Raw genomic sequence first — 18315 nt, 5'->3', positions numbered from 1 at the left:
ACCAATTTTTTCATGAAGTCCTCCATGGGACCTGTTTTTGTCGATTCAGCCAGGCCTAAAACGCAGACGTTGTTCCTCCTCGAACGGGCCTCCAAGTCCTCGTTCTTATCCGCGATGATTTTTAGGAGTTTGTCCATTTGGAGCAGACGTTCCCTATTCGCTACAGCACCATCCTCCAGTTCCGACACCCTGGACTCAGCTTCCGTAATTCTCTGGTTGTGTTGTTCGAGTTTGTTCACTACTGTGTCTATTCTTGCATTCATTGCATCCATTTTGGCATCAATGGATGATAGGCTCTGCTTGATGCTCAGAAGAAGGGACTTCCAGTCTTCCTCTTGGCTGTCCACAGTTTCTGAGTCGGTACGCTCCGTGGTGTTAGTACTCGGCGCCCTGCGAGATTCAAACGCGAGTTTCCTTTGTTTGGCGTCGTTGCACCCCAAGATGGCCACACACCCCAACTGCGTGATCAGTGGTTAGTCCTTCATCAGTGGGGGTCCGCGTCCTATAATATCCCAGCCCACCTGTGTCAGTGCCAATGGTGTAGGGCTCCCAAAATAGCGGATCTGTACTCAGGTATGAGAAAATCAAGATGATCTGTCCCAAGGCTATAGGGCTCCCTGGGTGGGTGTTGTTTCCAGTGGGGTACCAGGTATCCAGACCATGAACACAAGTGAGTCGCTATTCAGGCCCTCGGGCCCGCAGGATACACATGGGCAGACTTCGCAGTCCCCAGCCACCTACTACACCACACGTGGGAGGGGGGTACACGTGTATCTGTTGCCCCAATTTATTAGTGCCACATAATGCAGTGTTTGCTCCCACAGCGGTCTTGACCTACCTCTCGTGTTTGGCAGCATTCAGTATCAGTTGCTCCTATGGCCAGGGTATGTAACACTGCGCCAGGTCTTCGCTTTGTCCTGGTAGACGCGCTCCGCTGCTTCTAAAATGACCGCTTTTCCCGCTCGCATCACCAATGCAGGTCTCTCCTGCTTGGGAGCGGGCCCTCCCAGCACGGTATTCAGGCGCAAGGGCAGTCACCTCTCCCCGCGCACCACAACCAGATCTCGCAGAGGTAGACACAGCGCGTAGCTCTTCCGGTCGTGGTCCCCCGCGCGCCGCCCATAGTACCCAGGCACAACGCGGGGATGTACGGGCCGCAGGCGGCTCTCGTTGGTCACAGTGCCCGTCTCAACTCGGGCCAGTGTTATGTTATGTTATGTTATGTTATAAATTGTTTATATAGCGCCTATCACCGCCGGTCTCTAAGCGCTTAACAGAAGAACATAACACACTGTTACCCCAAACCCTCAGCTATCCCTCCAATTAAGCTGAAGTCATTGCCTTTCTGAATAGGTGGGTTTTCAGTTTTTTCTGAAGGGTAGTAGCTGTGATTCTTCCTTCAGAGTTGCCGGGAGCTCATTCCACAGTTGCGGGAGAAGCACAGACAGGGCCCTGCCTCCTCTGGTTTTTAACTTAAACCTGGGTTGGATCAAATTGAAAGTTTTTCCTGAGCGCAGAGATCTATCAGGGACATATCTCTTCAGACGTTGCTTAATGTACTCTGGGGCTTTCCCAAAGAGTGCCTTATGGGCCACACAGAGACACTTAAACTGAACTCTGAATTTCACCGGTAGCCAGTGCAGCTTCTGGAGCAGGGGGGTTGCGTGCGAATTTCTGGGCAGGGAGAAGATCAGCCTTGCTGCGTCGTTCTGTACTACCTGCAGCTTCCTCAACAGCTTCTGTGGCAAGCCGAGATATAAGGCATTGCCATAGTCAAGTCTTGAGATAACTGTGGCAGATACGATCGATTGCAGGGTGGAGGCTGATAAGATGGGGACTAACTTTCGTAATTGCCTCAACACACCTGTGCACGAGCCAACCACAGCTGAAACTTGAGAGGCCATCGAGAGGTTTGCATCGATCCTCAAACCCAGGCTTTTTACCACCATCCCAGGAGAGGGAGTAGTTCCTAACTCTGGGGGCCAATACAGGTCACCCCAGGGATTCCCTCGGTTGCTGATCACCAGCACCTCCGTTTTATCAGCATTCACTTTCAACAGAATGTTAGTCATCCAGTTGACCGTGAAACTGAGCAGGTTCCTCACTGATTCCTGGGCCTCTTTGGTGTCTTCCAGCTGGACCAATAGCTGGGTATTGTCTGCGTAATTGAATATTTCGCAATTCCTACGCATAAGCTCCTCCACCAGCGGTTGTAAATAAATATTAAAAAGCAGGGGGGATAGTGCCGACCCCTGGGGCACACCCCATGTCACATCACTAATCCCAGACAACTGGTCTTCCAGCTGCACTCTCTGAGTTCGTCCTGACAGGAAGGATTCCAGCCACTTAAGCACCTGGCCTGTGATACCCAACTTCGCGATACGGTCCAGCAAGATGGTATGGCTGACCGTATCAAAGGCCGCCGACAGGTCTAAAAGAATCAGGGCGCATAGCTGTTTATTGTCTGCCCTGACCCTCAGCTCGTCGGCGACCGAGGCCATGACTAGTTCTGTGCTATGTTGGGGCCGAAACCCAGCCTGCCTGGCATGAAGGAGATGGTGTTCCTCCAGATGACCGGCTAATGTGCCCAGGACGTGTTTTTCTAGGATCTTACTCAGGAATGGTAGCTGCGAGATAGGCCTATAGTTTTTTAAAGCCTTCATGTCCGTTCCTGCTTTCTTTAGAAGTGGGGAGACCCTAGCTTTCTTCATCTGAGTTGGGAGATAGCCTGCTTCCAGTGAGTTGTTCAGTAGACTCAGCACCTGGGGCTGGATGCCTAGCAAGGCGATTTTAAAGATTCTTGGGGGGCATGGATCTGTGTTAGAGCCTGATTTAATTTGTCCAACAAGTTCCGCTAAACGCTTGTCGTCGATGGGGGGAAAGCGGTTCATAGACCTAGACGGCACCTGAGCCACCAGACTGGGCAGCATAGTTGTAACTGGTCGTGCATTGATATCAATAATGATATCCTGTACTTTCTGAAAAAAGAAACTTTGGAAAGAGTCACAGTCTGGTTGATCACTCATAGAAATTTTCCCACCCCGCTGCGTGAGTTCCCTTAATATCACAAAGGTCTCTCGCTGTATGTTAATCGCCTCCCTAATTCTTCCCTCATAGAAAGCTGACTTTCTCTCCACAATGTCTGCCTTATATTTTGAGAGTAGAGTTTTAAAGGTTTCAGCCTCTACTTGACAGTAATTGAGTCTCCACCTTCTCTCTGCCTTGCGGAGGGATTGCTTCTTCTCTTTCAGTGAGGCATCAAACCATGGTGCTCCCTTCCCTTTAGATCTAGTCCTCTCCATCCGCTCAGGGGCTTGTTTATCTAGAGCGGTGAGCATCCAGGTCTTTAGTACCGTAGCATCCTGATCCAAATTAATACCACTCATTTTAGGGGGGGGCGGAAGAGAGCAGGGCCGCAATTAGAGAGTCAGCCTCAATCTTATTCCAGGACCGAACTTTCCTCCGTAACTGATTTGGGACAGCCAGTACGGGGTCACCCGGAACCCAGCACTTTATCATAAAGTGGTCCGACCAAATGCAAGGACTGACCTCAATTTTTTCTGTCTTAGGCAGAGAGGACCAAACAAGGTCCTATGTGTGGCCCTTCACATGAGTGGGGCCCGCCACTAGCTGTTGTAGGTTGAGCGCCGAGAGATTAGCTTCAAACTCTATCTCAGTAGGGTATCTGGGTACCTTGTCCCAGTGGTAATTAAAATCACCTACCACCAAAAGGGACTTGTATCTGGAGGCCAAGTCCGTCAGAAGCTCAAGAAAGATATCATTGAAATCCGGTGAGCTCTGAAGAGGGCGATATAATACCAGCAACGCAATGCATGAGGATTTAAGTGAGATTTTAATCCCTAGCAGCTCCGCGCAGGCACAGTTTTCTGCTATAATCTGTTTTACTGCAAGACTTTTTTAAAACAAAAAGGCCACACCCCCCCCCCTCTCCAGTGATGTCTCCACTCTGGGATGGTGCACCGCTTCAGTCATTGGGGCAGTTCTGATCGCGCTGAAGCCCTGCAGAGCGTCGTCAGCCCTCCGTCATGCAGGAGCTTGTGGCGGTTAACTCTCCCCAGGGCCCCAGCCCGCCACGGTCTTTCCTGTGGCTGCACTCCGCTCAGTCACCTCCGGCCGTCCTCAGTCAGCCCCGCTCGCACCTTCCACTGCCTCTAGCTTGGGGACAGCGGCGTTTCACGAGGTACAAGGCACACCGTTGTGATCAGCAGAGTTAGTGCTCCCTGCTAGTAACGCTGCAGATCTTCACAGTTAATTCAGGATGGCATTGTAGGATCTTGGTCGCGCGCCACCTAGCGCCCCCCCCCCGTGATTTCACATTTCTTAAACAGTGTAGGCCCCTATTCACACACTTTTTTTGTAGTCTGTTTAATAGTACTACAATAGTACTACTTACATAAAACAAAATGCTTTCCACTTACCCAAGTGAGGAGACGTCTGGCTTTATCACTCCTTTATTTTCTATACGGAGATCTCCACCCCCATTGGGGAGATCTCCGAACATGTGCACAAAAGTTTAATAAACATTTTTACTCTTCTGTATACTTTACCATGGGGAAACTACTAATAATAACTTTACACTCATAAATTAACCTCTTTCTCCTGGTTTCATGGGGGATGAGGACATGCAAGTCTACATTTTGGAGTAGCTTTACACTTGGAAATAGTGAATATCCAAAAGTAGTAAAGTTACTCCTAAACATGAGAGTACATTTAAACATGAGTACATTTATGCTTATAAATTTACCTTAGTCAATAGGGCCGCATAAAGTGAATCTGTGAATTAGTTTCATGAAATGGTTAGGAATCTACCATGATGGGCCAGGATTCGAAAATTAAACATTTCACAACGCTTGTAATCTCAGCCCTTGCACAGAAAATCTATTGCAATAGAAAAGACAGGTCATGCCCTGTTGGGACTCACAAACTGTAGTTATATTTGGTGAGAATTCATTTACAAAGGGCTGGAAATAGAAATCAATTTGGTTGCCATATTAATAGTGAAGGAAATGCCACAGCATCAAGGAAACATCCTCTCTAAACTAATAATATAATCCATAATATCATAAAAAAAATGATGTCCCTCAATTAGCCTACTGATGCAGAAGTAATTTCACGGTAATTTCTCAATTCAAAACCTCATCTACCTCGATTTTACCGCTGAAAAGGTGTTGGGCCCTTGAGGTCATGTATTACCTTCAGGAGACTTTTCATAAACATGCCCAGACAAAATTGCAATTAATATATAAATAGAGTTGCTGAGTATTTTAAAGGGTTTTATTTTCTAGTCAAAAGTGAAGGTTTTCTCTAACCCTTTATTCATTAGTAAAATATCAATCAGGTTACAGAATTTGGAAAACAGGAAAAATAGAATTAATACAGAACATATTACAGTCTGCATGTAAGCATCTCACTTAGAAAAGAAAATGTGGCGCAAAAAGTCAGTCAAAACTCTTAAAGAGTTTCTAAGAAAAATAAGTCTTGCAAGGCTAATCAATAATTAAATAATTTGCAGAAATCTCTCATTAAGAGAAATAAATGCATAAGACAAATACATCTTTACAAAACTAATAAATTATTCAAAAGTATTCACTTAGAATTTTAGCATCTAAACCTATTCTAATCAGCTGCACTCTCTGCTCTGGTGATGCTCAATCTATCTCTCTCCCTCTCCATCATCTGAAAGGAGCTGCTCCTTGAAAGCGCCCCCTCCTCCACAAGACCTTAAAGGAATGTGGCCTGCTGTGCCAAAAATATGACGTGCAAGGACTTCTCTAAAAAATATGAGCAAGAAACCCCCCACCTGACTCTCCTCAGATGCAAATCTCATCCCAGGCAGCACCCGCGATGATCACGTACCTAACCCATATGAAAGTCTGATCTCATCTGCTGCTTCCCTCTCTCCTCCCACTGTGACAGAGGCCCCCTTGCTTAAACAGGAAGAGCTCCCACGCCCCCTAAGAGGTCATTATGTATACTCTAATTATTGGCCGACTACACAAAAATGTTTCATATTCAGAAAAGCTTTTACCTGATTGGTTAGTCACGATGGCAAGAGGTCTCATCATCCTGATCTCATTACAAAATCCTAATCATACCAGTTTTAACAAAAGAAGCGTTAATGATTAATACATTTATATGTTTTAGCAACATTTACTAGGAAAAATGTTTCATTCTAATTTCCTCTTTCCTGTCACAGCGCAGACAGGGGGAACATCCTTTACATCGCAACTTTTACTCCGCACTACCATTACGACGCAGCTATTACAACGCAAGTCGTTACAACAACTTGCGCTGGAGGGCGCTGTAGGATAGGGAATAATTTAATTTTCTATCCAACACCTTCCCTACTATCCACGGGGACTGGAGTTGGAATAGAAAATTAAACTATTCCACTATCCAGTGCCCCCCAATGCAAGTCGTTGTAATGACTTGCGTTGTAAAAACTGCATTGTAATGGGATGCGGAGTAAAGGAATGCGTTGTGATGTCATACATCCGCAGACAGGAAGGATACTTTAACTAACACTGGTACAGTGGCACAATCATAAGAATGTACAGTTCACAGTGGCCTTGACTCCTTCTGTACTTGAGAAAAGCTGGTATCATCTGCGCATGCTCTCTTCTTTTAATGCAAGTCAGAGCCTTGTTGGATTCACTGGCAGCCATGTTATCTTAGGCCCAAAACAAAACAAACACAAAAGAGTATTAACTTTTTGTAAATAAGCCCATTATGTTTTCCCAACCCCATACTAATACTCTTTATAAAAGATTTACTAGCAAAGGTATTAGTTTAAAGCAGCTTTTCTTATTGTTTATGCACAATATGCAAAATGTGCAATGTGCAACATAGCATGATACATGCACTAGTGTAAATTGTCAAAGCGCACACAGTTAATACATACTCATAGCAACATGCTTTAATGTTTTAGATAGCTTTTCATGCAAAAAAAGTGTTTAGCCCCATGTGTAGTGTTTGGTGCATTATTAATTAACACAGATTATAAAAAGAGGTGTTTTAAACTGAAATATTTATCTAAATATGCAACATGCCAAAGTCTCTTAAGACAGGGACAGGGGTGTAGATTATAAGGAAAAATGAGCTGGGAAGAGAGAACACATTCTATGGTTATTCTTCACAAATAAAAAGCCCACCTAAATCACAAGTTTTTTCTACACTGCAAAAACACATGTTAATTCAGCAAAAGCATTTTAGATTGACTAGGCCTAATTTCATGTCTCATGTGCCATTTGTTTTCACTTGCACCAAAATGTGCGTGTCAATTTAAATGCAGTCTGTCTGAAGCACAGAAATAAAGCAATGCCTGACTGCCGATGAAATCAGCTCCAGCACTACATTATCATTCAAATATCAGCATTTTTTATTTTGGAAATAATCTAATATTGTCCCAGAATGCCCACTTATCACTTTCAGTCATCAGTTGCACTAGCATGCCATTTTTATTAATCATATTCTGATTCTAATCAATATGCCTTATAACAAGCATTATTTTTTGCTAAATAATTCTTTATCACAACAAAGATTAAAATGTAATTTTTATCACATACACTTACATGGTTCCCTGGTGCGTGTGTTTAATGTTTAGTAAAATCAATTATTTCCAGCATTTTGTGTTTTGAATATGCAATAAATCTGTCTCAAGCAAGTGTTTATTATTTAAATGTAGTAACTAAATATATGCCACTCTCATGTGTCCAGGTATTCCACTGTACAGTAGTCAATGCACTCAATAATAGGAGTTCTCAGTTTAATACATACTTTAGGGTATATAATAACCTTTTTTTGCTATGCATACTAGTTTGCACTCCTGAATTATATTCTCCTCTTGCTTACAAATCTTCTAAATTATTTTGTACAATTGCTTACAAATCTAAGGGGCAGATTTACACTAACTGGTGCATCCCTGCATATCAGCAGGGATGTGCCAGTTATTGTGCGCCATGCCTCTGCCACCATAGATGCGCCGCATTTATAACGCGGTGCACCATGAGGCAAAAACGGCACAGATGCATCACGCATCCGTGCCGTAAAAGCGGCGCATTGCTGGAGTTGCGTTGCAAGCGCGACACAGCTCCAGCAATGCTCTGGGGGGCCCCATTCTTACAATGCTGCGTCAATCCTTTCGCCTGCTTCATGCAGGTGCAGGGTTTTGACGTCGCATGGGCTCAAAAGTGACTGAGTGAAATCTGGTAGATTTTACTCAGCCATTTTTAGGCGGCGTTCCTGCGCCGGAACGCCCCCCCCCCCCGCGCGCAGGAACGCCTCCTTCTGACACAGGGCTTTACAACGTGACGCATCTCCCAGATGCGTCACGTTGTAAATACCCCACACCATGGCACATCTTTTGCGCCACCGCTGCATCACAAAAGTGACGCAACGGCGCCGTAAAAGGGGCATAAGGGGCTTGTAAATCTGCCCCTAAGCATTTTTAAAGAGAAGCACTCATATGTGCATTCATTAACAAAACCTGCTTTTTGACAGCGTGGCTTTTTTTCCTGCTCACAGTTTGCAGTATAAAATATCCAATCAAGTAGATGAAGAAAAAGAATAATTTATAAATAAAAATGCAATAAAGTTTTTTGGCTTAATAATATTAAAAACAGAACCATTTGCTCAACAAACTGCTTTATTAGACTTTAGTTGTACCCCATAAAATTGTTGTGAAAAAATGTCAGAAGATGTCAGCAGTGTAACTGATTACCTAAAGACATACACTGCAGAGTTTTGCATTGTAGAGACATATGACAACTAATGTGATACTGTAATCATTCACCAAACGCCATGGCCTTCATGGAAAACCCATCCAAGCAGTGGCAAGCCATAAACGCACATGTAGGGAGTGGACGGAAAGTCCTCTCTCTCCTTATACGTGTTATTATAATTTTTTTTCTTTTTAGAGTGGATGGCATGAGGTCTTTTAGACAGCCAAAATTGCCTGTCAATCTCTCTTTAGTATGGCTCAAACATGAGGCTGTGACAGTGACACTCCAGCAAAGAGCAACCACTCCCCTGCCATTATTTTGTGACTGCACCTAACCTAAACTTCAATTGGTTCTCTCTGTTCCCTATTTTAGATCATCAAAGCTGGTATTATAGTTCACTTATTAACTAAAAATAAGTTTGAGCTGTGTATTCCGTAGTGGGAACTGCAGATGTTAACATACAGGAAATGATTTAGTGGAAGAAGGTTTTACTACCAGTGGCAATACCCATTAATACTAGCTGTATTCATAACACTTTTTTGTTGTTAAGGGTTACATAGGTCTGTTTTACTATGCCAAAAAATATTCACTAATAATTTGCTACTTCTTCCATCCACATTTTGACTTCAAGACAATGTACCTTCACTTGGCTGGCACATTCTGGCTTGCTGTTCTAAGACATAACGCTGTCTTTATTCTACATTTTAGGGATTCTTCATTCTGGTGTTCGGCGCACTTATGGATGCAAAGGTGATAATTTAAGTACATTTTGGTACAAATACCAATGAATAGTCTCTGAATTGCAACTTGTATTTGGTTAGTGCTCAATCTGACTAACTTTGCTGTTCTTTTTACTAAACAGACGCGGGAAGCACTATTACGCCAGTTCTCTCTAACAAGATGGGTTTCCCAACTCACCAAGGTATGTTTAGAATAGTGTAATGTGTTTCAGTTGGTTGCACCAGGTATGGGGTAGTATAAATGGTTGCAGACAGCACACAGAGTGGTAAAGCAACGTTACACAGGCATAGATGTAAGCATATGGGACAGTGTCACAACAAATGCCTGAAACAGTCAGTATCCACAAATTGTTTTGTTTCTTTTATAACTGTTTATTTCAGTTGCAGATTACAGTGATAGTCTTTATAGAATATCCTTCTCGTCTGGCCTGATCATCATGTACCTTTAAGTAGATAGGATCACAGATATTTTCTAAATTGACTTAAATGGCGAAACGTTGGATATAAAAGAAAATACACAATTTAATATAACTCTGGGTTCCACAAAGTTGAATTCTTTTGCCAGAAGTAACTTTACAACTTGTTTAATCCTTTTTTGGGCTGAGATGGCTGAGATGATACTGTGCAATGCAACTAGTGTTATGCCATTTGTATTAACAACAATGTAGTGAGTAGTGGTCCAAAGAGTTAACTGATTCCCTAAAGGCGAAAACCAAATGTCTTGTAATGTAAGAGTTAAGTAGAACCATTTGCTGTGCTTCTGTTACTGGTAATACCAACTAGTGGAGTATAAATATGTGAATCTTTCCCCACATTAAGTTGCCAAAGTTATTCAAAAAGTTATGCAAGCTTTGCAAACTAAAATAATTCTGTGGAAACAAATCACAGGGATATGTTGACCCAGAGCAACAAAAGAAACTGCGTCATTACTGTTTCAGAATCTTTTGTTTGTTCTCAATTCAAACAGTTCCATCAATTAAGGCAGAAATAGTTGGGGATTGATTTACTACTAGTGATAAAGTGTCCTTGGGTTCCTCTCTGAGGCCTTGAGAAAATGTGGTGAGAGCTGCTTCATTGTCAGCAAAATATTTACGAAACTGACTGATGGATGTTAAGAGCTCTTTGTTCCCTTGCCTCAAACTTAAAAGTACGGTTTGTCTAGCCTAAGGTAGACTTAAAATTATCTATAACTTGATTGGTTATGTATGATAGGACTATTATTGAAGGTCAAATGAGGTGACCACAACATGGTGTCCTTGTTCAGATAGGGTAACACAAATGTTATCTTGGTATGATGCGTAAGTGTGAGATGACCATCTCGAAATTGGCTGCAACGAATCCTATCATGTTTGGTATCAAACATGTTGGAATGATACCCCCACATTGTAAATGGTCTGGGAGGTATGATTCCAAGCACTGGAATGGGCCTCCATTAGGCACTCAGTGCTCTCGGTACCAGTCTTCTAGACCTGCACCGCACAACATGGCTGCTGCCAACCAGAGACACAAACCTTCCCTCCTGCTTTGGAGGTAAGCTCGAGCAGGCAAAGGCAGAACAATAGGTATCCTGTCACAGGGAGGTGTGACCACCTCCCAGACAGGATTTAATGTATTGGGGCAGGGTGGGTGCGCTTGCCAGCGCCACTCAGTCTGCATGAGGGGCACATTTAGTACTTCGTTCATAGTCCTGTTCAACCCAGCTCTGGTAGCCGTTGGTTACTGCTCTGATGCAATTCTCCCCCCTGGCCATACCCTCCCCTGGGAGGGTCCCCAGAATCATCCCAACCCTTTTTTTAGGATACTTAAGGGCTTACCTGGGTGTAGGTCCCTAAATTTGTCATGGGACACGATTCAATTCAGACACCACTCAGTACGCTAAAGAGCAGCAGAGAGCTGTGAACGTGACCCACAGAGCCAGCAAGTTGCGCAAAGGAGCGGAGGTGGGAGCAGCGGCTCTGGCTCTGGCTCGCTCGCCTTTAATGCATTGAGGCAATCAAACCACGGTGCGGAAGATAATGGTAAAAAACAGCAGCAAGACAGCGCCGCGGTGTGGGAAGTGCCGCGAGTGTCTTGATGTCACGACTGCCGCGAGTGCGGTAAAAAAAAGCAGTAAAGCGGAGGGTGGCCCTAGTGCTGCGAGTGCCGAGAGTTCCGCAAGCACCGCGGGTGGCACTAAGTGTTGCGACGTGGTTGCCTGGTGCTTGCCTGGTGTGCTGCGAGTCCCAGTGAGTCCCCGTGAGTGCTGCAGGGAGGTTCAGCCCAGAGGGCACAGTGGAGAAGTTGCAACCAGTGAAGAGAAGAGAGAGCTGTGTCAACCGTGAAGAAGAGGAAGCACCGCTTTTGAATCAGTGCTGCAATGAGTCGTGAGGAGGCTCTGCCTTGGTAGCCCTGCAGGACGATCTGTGCACCCTCCACCCCGAACTGCAGGGAGATCTGGGGGAAGTTGTAAGTACCAGTTTGTGACTGCAGACTATTGAAGCGCCCTCTGTCAGCCGGCCGAGACGAGAGAGATGAGACTGCGCAGCCCTTCTAGTAGTTGATTGAGCCCTAGTGAGATGCGCGGAGCCTAAGGCAGCGTTTGGTTACGGCGCCTTAGGGGAGGTGAGTGAGTCCCGTTTGAATTCAGAGAGGTGGTGGTGCCTGTGCTTGGCTCGTGCTTGGTTTGTGGTGCCGGTGCCGGTGAAGGTGTAGGTTGTGACTGCTTTACCTGCCACCTCTTGTCCATTTTGTTTCACTTCACCCGTGCTACTTCACTTCACCCGTGCTACTGTGTCTGCGAGGAGAAATACCATTACGCTCGCAGTTGAGACCTCTGCCGTAGTTCTAGTCTAGGACTTCCCGCTCCTTGAGAGCCTGTTGAGAGCCTGCAAACGCTGACGGATGGTGGATGCGTGATGAAAACTGTTGAGCTGCTGAGCCAGGTTTGTACTTATGGACTATCTCAGCCCATTTCCACATGCCGCTGCCTGGTTGACTTCTACAGGGGACATTTTATATTTTAAGAGCATTTTAGCGGTCAAGGCGGTGGTGATAGTGGGTGAGAGGTGTAAGTCTCCATCCTACGCGTGAGTTGACTTCCAGAAAATTACGCTCCGGACGCGTACTTACCTCATCTCCGAGTTGTGTAAGGAAATTGAGGAGATCATACAATGGAACTAAAAATCTACAACACCTCTGTATATAAATCTCAATCAACTGTTACGGGTTTCTTTCGGAAAGCTCCCTTGATTGTTCCTGCGGAGGCAACATTGGGGCAAGATAGTCTGCATTCCAAGTTTGCCTCAGTAACATCGCCCCTCCTCTCTACTGGGGAAGCTCAGGGAAACCCTTATGGTTCCACGGGGAGTCTGATAATGTCCCAAGAAGGGGCAAGGGGCCAGATAAGATCAGGCACGGAAGATGACTCAATTAGCCCTTTACCGGATATATCTTTAAGGACAAATTTGGTCCCTGGCCCATGTGGTAATCATTTAATCCAAAAGTCCCAACAGTCACAACATAGCCTATATATCCCTTCAAATCCATCAGAAGTGGAGTTTCCTGCTGTTGGTATACCTGTTGCTTCGGACGTTGCTTTGCACCTAGGCATGGGCTCGGATCATCCTCTTAACCAGCAGAATCAGCAATCCACTTCACTGAGCAGGAAAAAATCATGCAGTAAGACCGTGGGTGTATATGTTGCCCCTATGGAGGGGAACATCGGCAAGGGGCTCAGTGAAGAGGGTGTGCTTGGGTGCATCAGAGGAATTCGGGAGGATGCCGGGAAGGACATTGTTGGAATGGTGGAAAAGGCTTCATTTTGTGGAGAACCTAATTTAAGGGAAGACTTTACACCACCAGACATTGACACTAAAGCTCAAACAAGGGGGTGGGGCGCCATCAACGTAAACCCTGTGAAGAACCCTGTAAAGAACGGGTATCCAATGAGTAGTCCGAAGGAAAAGAACACTTGCATTGCAAACTCCCCCCTCAGGCGCCTCTCTTTGCCCCTATTATATTGTAGTACAAGTCCCCCGAATGGTAATTCCGTGGAGTCCATCTATGATGCTCATGATGTTGATGATGTATTTTTGCCTAGTTCACAACCAAAGCTGGGTAATGAGAAGAATGGTGTGTTTTCGGAATACTTTGTCTGCATCGAAAGACTTTCAAGTTCTATTTTGTCTTTATTGGAGAAATCTGTTTTTAGTTCACACCATATGCTGGAAATGATCTCCGTGATGTTGTTCGAAGTACAAAAAGTGAATAAATTGGGCACCATTATTACCCCCTCCATTATACCTGTGCGATTGGACGAAAAAACTGATGTTAGTCCCCTTTTACTTGTTCCCCGTGTAGAGCAGAGAGATGTGTCTGTTCAAGCAGGTACACCTCTCTCCTCATTGTCCCAAATAGAATCTTCCTGTAACCTTGAAAATGAAGAGCGTTGTTTAAGCTCACTTTTCGAGGAAGCTGCAGTGGGCCCTCCTTTGGAACATGTCCCACTAAAACTTTACCCTTTGTTCATTAAGGGGAAAAGGGAGGCCGGTGGAGCCATTGAGGAAGCAGAGAAAATCAAGGGTTATGTTGGGCAAAAAGACGGGGGAGGGACAGAGGGGGTGGCCCCAACTCGATCTGCCCTACAGGCCCAACTTTTGAACTCTTTGGTGAACTTAGGAACGAAAGTAGGGAAGAGGGGAGGGCTTGCAACAAACTGTAAAGGGAAAAATAGGAAGAAGAAACAAAAAAGGAAAAGACGATTCCCTAAACGAAAAATGTCAAAGTTACATTTTCCACAGATCCCAGATAGCCAGAGTGTTGCCCAGACTGCAACGGAGGAGGGTGGTTCTAAACTGCTAATTGGGGAAGGTGCACCCAGGAACGCCGTCACAGTACTTCTGTCTCCAAATGGGAGAGTAGGGGCCTCTGGAGCAGTAGTGGCGCCATTAAGTCTTCCGCTGCAGTCCCCTTTAGTACCTCATCCTCTTCAGCTTAGTGAGGGGGTGATCCCTTGGGGAGGAGAAAAATACTGGGAGGTGGAGACCCTATATTTCAAACATGGTCCACAGTTCGGGGGGATGGACCAGTCGGTAACCTAGAGGTGGGGTTTCACATGCAGATCAAGTTCAATGCAAAGGTACAGACGGTTAATAATGGTGATAGGGTGCCTCTATGGATTCCTCAAAGAGATGCCGCAAAGAAAGCTAATATGGTGCAGACTGCTTCATCGCCCATAGTGGATTTCATCTGGTTATTTGAGACTGAGTCTGATCCGATAAACAGAGGACTCATCCTCAAACTTTTTTCTGAACTAGAGGCATTGAAGTTGTTAGAAAGCAGGGATATTCTAAATGTGAATATTATTCAGCACGAGAATGTTTCCTTCTCTAGTTTCACCTTCTGCTCTTTGCTAGTGGCCAACTTAGCCATACAGAACTGTGAGCACTTTTTAAAACGAGGGTTAGATATAATTTCTGTATCAAATTCTGAGGATTGTTCTACCAGGTGTAGTGCAATCCTACGCTTACAAGATCAGAGGCCGGGCAATTCTGTGGTGTTGGACGCTATGGGCCCCGACTTGGAGTGTCCTATGGGCAACGCTAAAAATATTATGGTCTCATTAAATAAAAAGGGTCAATCCATAAATTTGGTGTCTGATTTTGTAGTTGCGCGTCATTCTCCTAATAAAGAAGATGACTTAGCCCAGTGGAGCTGGGTAGCAAAAACCCTGAATAGCAAACTGTACAGAGGTAGAAAGAAGTGCTCCTCTGAGGTAGCCAGGGGGGGCTACTTCTGACCTGGAATATGGCCAGTGTGGGGCACGATGAGGAAAAATGTAATTATTTAAAATCTTTAAATCCTCTGATTATATGCCTACAAGAGACTTGGGCGTGCAAAGACTTTGATTGTAATGGGGTCTTTTACTTTCTCTTGCTATGCTAAGCACTCTGAAAGGGGACATGCTAGTGGGGGGGGGGGGGTCCATTTTGCTCAAGAACAGTTTTAGCTGGAATCAGAAAGTCTTTTACCACCCATCAAATCTTTGCATTTGCATGAACTTGGCATGTCTGGGAGAGTTTTGTAGGTCCACCTTCTTCCTGTTGGCAAATCTCTATATTCCCCCAGGGAAAAATTATGACCATTTGTTGAGTTCACTTTTTTTTTATATATTAAGGAGATAGCCACCATGGAAGAATGTCCTCTAGTGGTATTAGTGGGAGATTTAAATGCAAACATTTCTAATTAATCGCAGGTAATATATGCTAACCCAGACAAAGAGGAAATCTGGTATATTCCCGAATCCTTTCTACCGGATAAAATAAAAATGGATAAACGGGGATTCCTTCTGCTTGATAGCATTAGAAGTGCAGATTTGGTCATCTTAAACGGGAGGATGCCAGTCGATAAAACAGCTCAATTTACTTTTCTTTCTTCTCGTACACAAAGCCTATTGGACTACGTAGCCATTTCCTACCAAATGTTTGAGGCTTGTGAAAATTTAGAGGTTATCCCATCAGTATGGAGTGATCACAGTGTAATAAGCTTGACTTTGGCCTTTAACCTATCTGCACTGAATCGAGGGCACTTGTGCCAGGGCTCGATTGTTTTTAATAAATCTAATAGTCCTTCATTTTGGACACAAAAAAATACAGTTGAGGTAGGTGCGATAGTGAAAAAAACTTTCCCAGAACAGCACGCCACGCTTACGTTAATATCATGCAATTTTTTGAGGCACATATGAGGGAGATAAAAAACTTAAGCTCAGTATCCTCTGGCCGACAAGAGTAAATCAGGTTCCCCCTATCCTGAAGGCCTTAAACGATGAAATTAACAATTTAGTTCGGAAGCAATATAAACAATTTTCCACAGGCGTGCAACAGGAAATTAATCGCCTAAAGCGAGTTAGAGGCCGTTATAAATTAAGAGTAAAGAGAGATGAGATGGATGCTAAATGGATTGGGTTGAGAGAAGCAGCGAGAGCCAAAGATTCAAAAAGTATTGGCACCTGATCGCAGAGTATTGTGATTCTAGACAGAGGGCACTCCCGATTCCGATTCCAGAAAGAGAGTGGGTGGACTATATTTCTCTACTATATACATTTAACAGCTCAGCGCCTTTTCAGATGCCTGTAATAGAGGAGGCTGTTTGTGTCGATTATGGTCCCCCGTCAAGGGCTGAAGTGATTGGCTATATAAAGAACGCTAGAACCTCCGGTGCACAAGGACCGGATGGTATACCGATCATGCTAATTAAAAAGGATCCAGCGTCATGGGAAGCTTTCCTGGTGCCACTGTTTAACTTTTGTTTTCAATCGATTAGTATTCCCTCATCTTGGAAGGGGAGTATTATAGTCCCGCTGTATAAAAAGGGCTCAAAAAGGTCACCTACTAGCTTTAGACAGATCACGCTGCTGGACGCTGCGGGCAAATTATTTGCAAAAAGTATACTCCAGCATTTGCAGCAGCGGGCCCAAGACCAGACCATCTTACCGCCAGAACAGGCAGGTTTCAGAAAGAACCACGGAACGCTGGATAACATCGCGGTCGTCCCGACCATGGTAGAGAAATATGTTTTCTCAAAAAGCATGTTAGTCTACACAGCTTTTATTGATTTCTCCACGGCATTTGACAAAGTGGATCGTCAGACGCTGTGGAGAAAGCTCTCTCATCTTGGTATGCCTTACCATCTCCTGGGCCTCAAATTAGAATTACACACAGACACTTGGTGTCAAGTAATGATGGAAGGCTCGCAGGGGCTCTCCTGTAGGGTTAATACACATAATGGTCTCAAGCAGGGTTGCCTGTTGGCCCCTCTTTTGTTTTCCTTTTATATTTATGACCTCCCCAAGAAACTAAACTCAGTGAAGGGGGACGCCCCTAGAATTGGTACAATGTCCATTGGCTCTCTACTATATGCAGATGACATTGCAATTTTCGATTTAACCCCCATTGGGTTGCAGCGCCGTCTGGATGCCTTGACTAAATATGCGGAGGACCATTGCCTTAAAATCAATATTGCTAAAAGTAAAATTTTAGTCTTTCGCAAGAAAGGTTTTAGAATAAAGAAAGGGTATAAGTGGCTGTTGGGGCTGGAAGAACTTGAACTGGTCAATACGTATTTGTGGAAGGTTTTCTCAAAAAACGGGCGTGACTCAGAGCACATCAAACGGTGTGTTGGTAAGGCCGCCTCCCAGGCTGGAGCTCTAAATAGATTTTATAAGACCTGTGGGAGAAGTCATTTTAATCACGTTCTGACAGTATTTAAGGTTAAAATTCCCCCAACATTAACTTATGCTGCAGAATGAGCGGGATAGGAATTACTGGCTCTCTTTTGATAAGGCTGAAGGCCGGTTTTTCCGTCAAATTTGTAATTTAAATTCCTTGGCTGCCCCACATGTTCTTCGTTTGGAATTCCATTTAGTTTCTTCTTATACTTCTTCTCTGGCAGCGGTCCTGAGGTGGGGGAATTCTCTCTGTTGGGGGGTTGAGGGCACTCTAAGGGCTGCCTTGAAGTTGGAAATTTTTGTAAAATTAAAAGATAAATCAGCTTTTTTAGATCATTCTCCCATGCAAACCATTTATTTGGGCTCAATTTAAATTGTGATTTACCCATGCCAAAGCCTGTATTGAAGTCTTTTCTAAAGAAGTCAGTAAGCACGATTAGTACAGCAAGAGATATAGCTTTATGTCACCTCAAAGTCCGCAACGAGGTAATCTGTGTGAGTGCGATGGGGAGCAGACCCCAGCCCTATCTCTCATGGAATGTCCCACATGGAATCAGAAGGCTAATACTTCTTTTAAGAACTGACCTGTTGCCCCTGAGAGACGTAACTGGCATTTGGGAATTTGTGAACT

At 44.5% G+C, this 18315-nt stretch overlaps 1 protein-coding gene across 1 annotated transcript in view; it reads left to right on the top strand.

The window, feature by feature from the left end:
* LOC144762471 (adhesion G protein-coupled receptor F5-like) overlaps positions 1 to 18315 on the top strand; it is a 937058-nt gene that overhangs the window by 858557 nt on the left and 60186 nt on the right. The window contains exons 23-24 of the mRNA XM_078647684.1: positions 9450 to 9491; positions 9604 to 9663. Of these exons, the coding sequence (XP_078503810.1) occupies positions 9450 to 9491; positions 9604 to 9663 (102 nt within the window). The remainder of the gene's footprint in view (positions 1 to 9449; positions 9492 to 9603; positions 9664 to 18315) is intronic.

This window comes from Lissotriton helveticus, chromosome 6 (assembly GCF_964261635.1).
Source record: "Lissotriton helveticus chromosome 6, aLisHel1.1, whole genome shotgun sequence".
NCBI classification, from domain to species: Eukaryota; Metazoa; Chordata; class Amphibia; order Caudata; family Salamandridae; genus Lissotriton; species Lissotriton helveticus.
The sequence above is the reverse complement of the archived record's forward strand: the minus strand, read 5'-3'. Positions and strand labels throughout refer to the sequence as shown.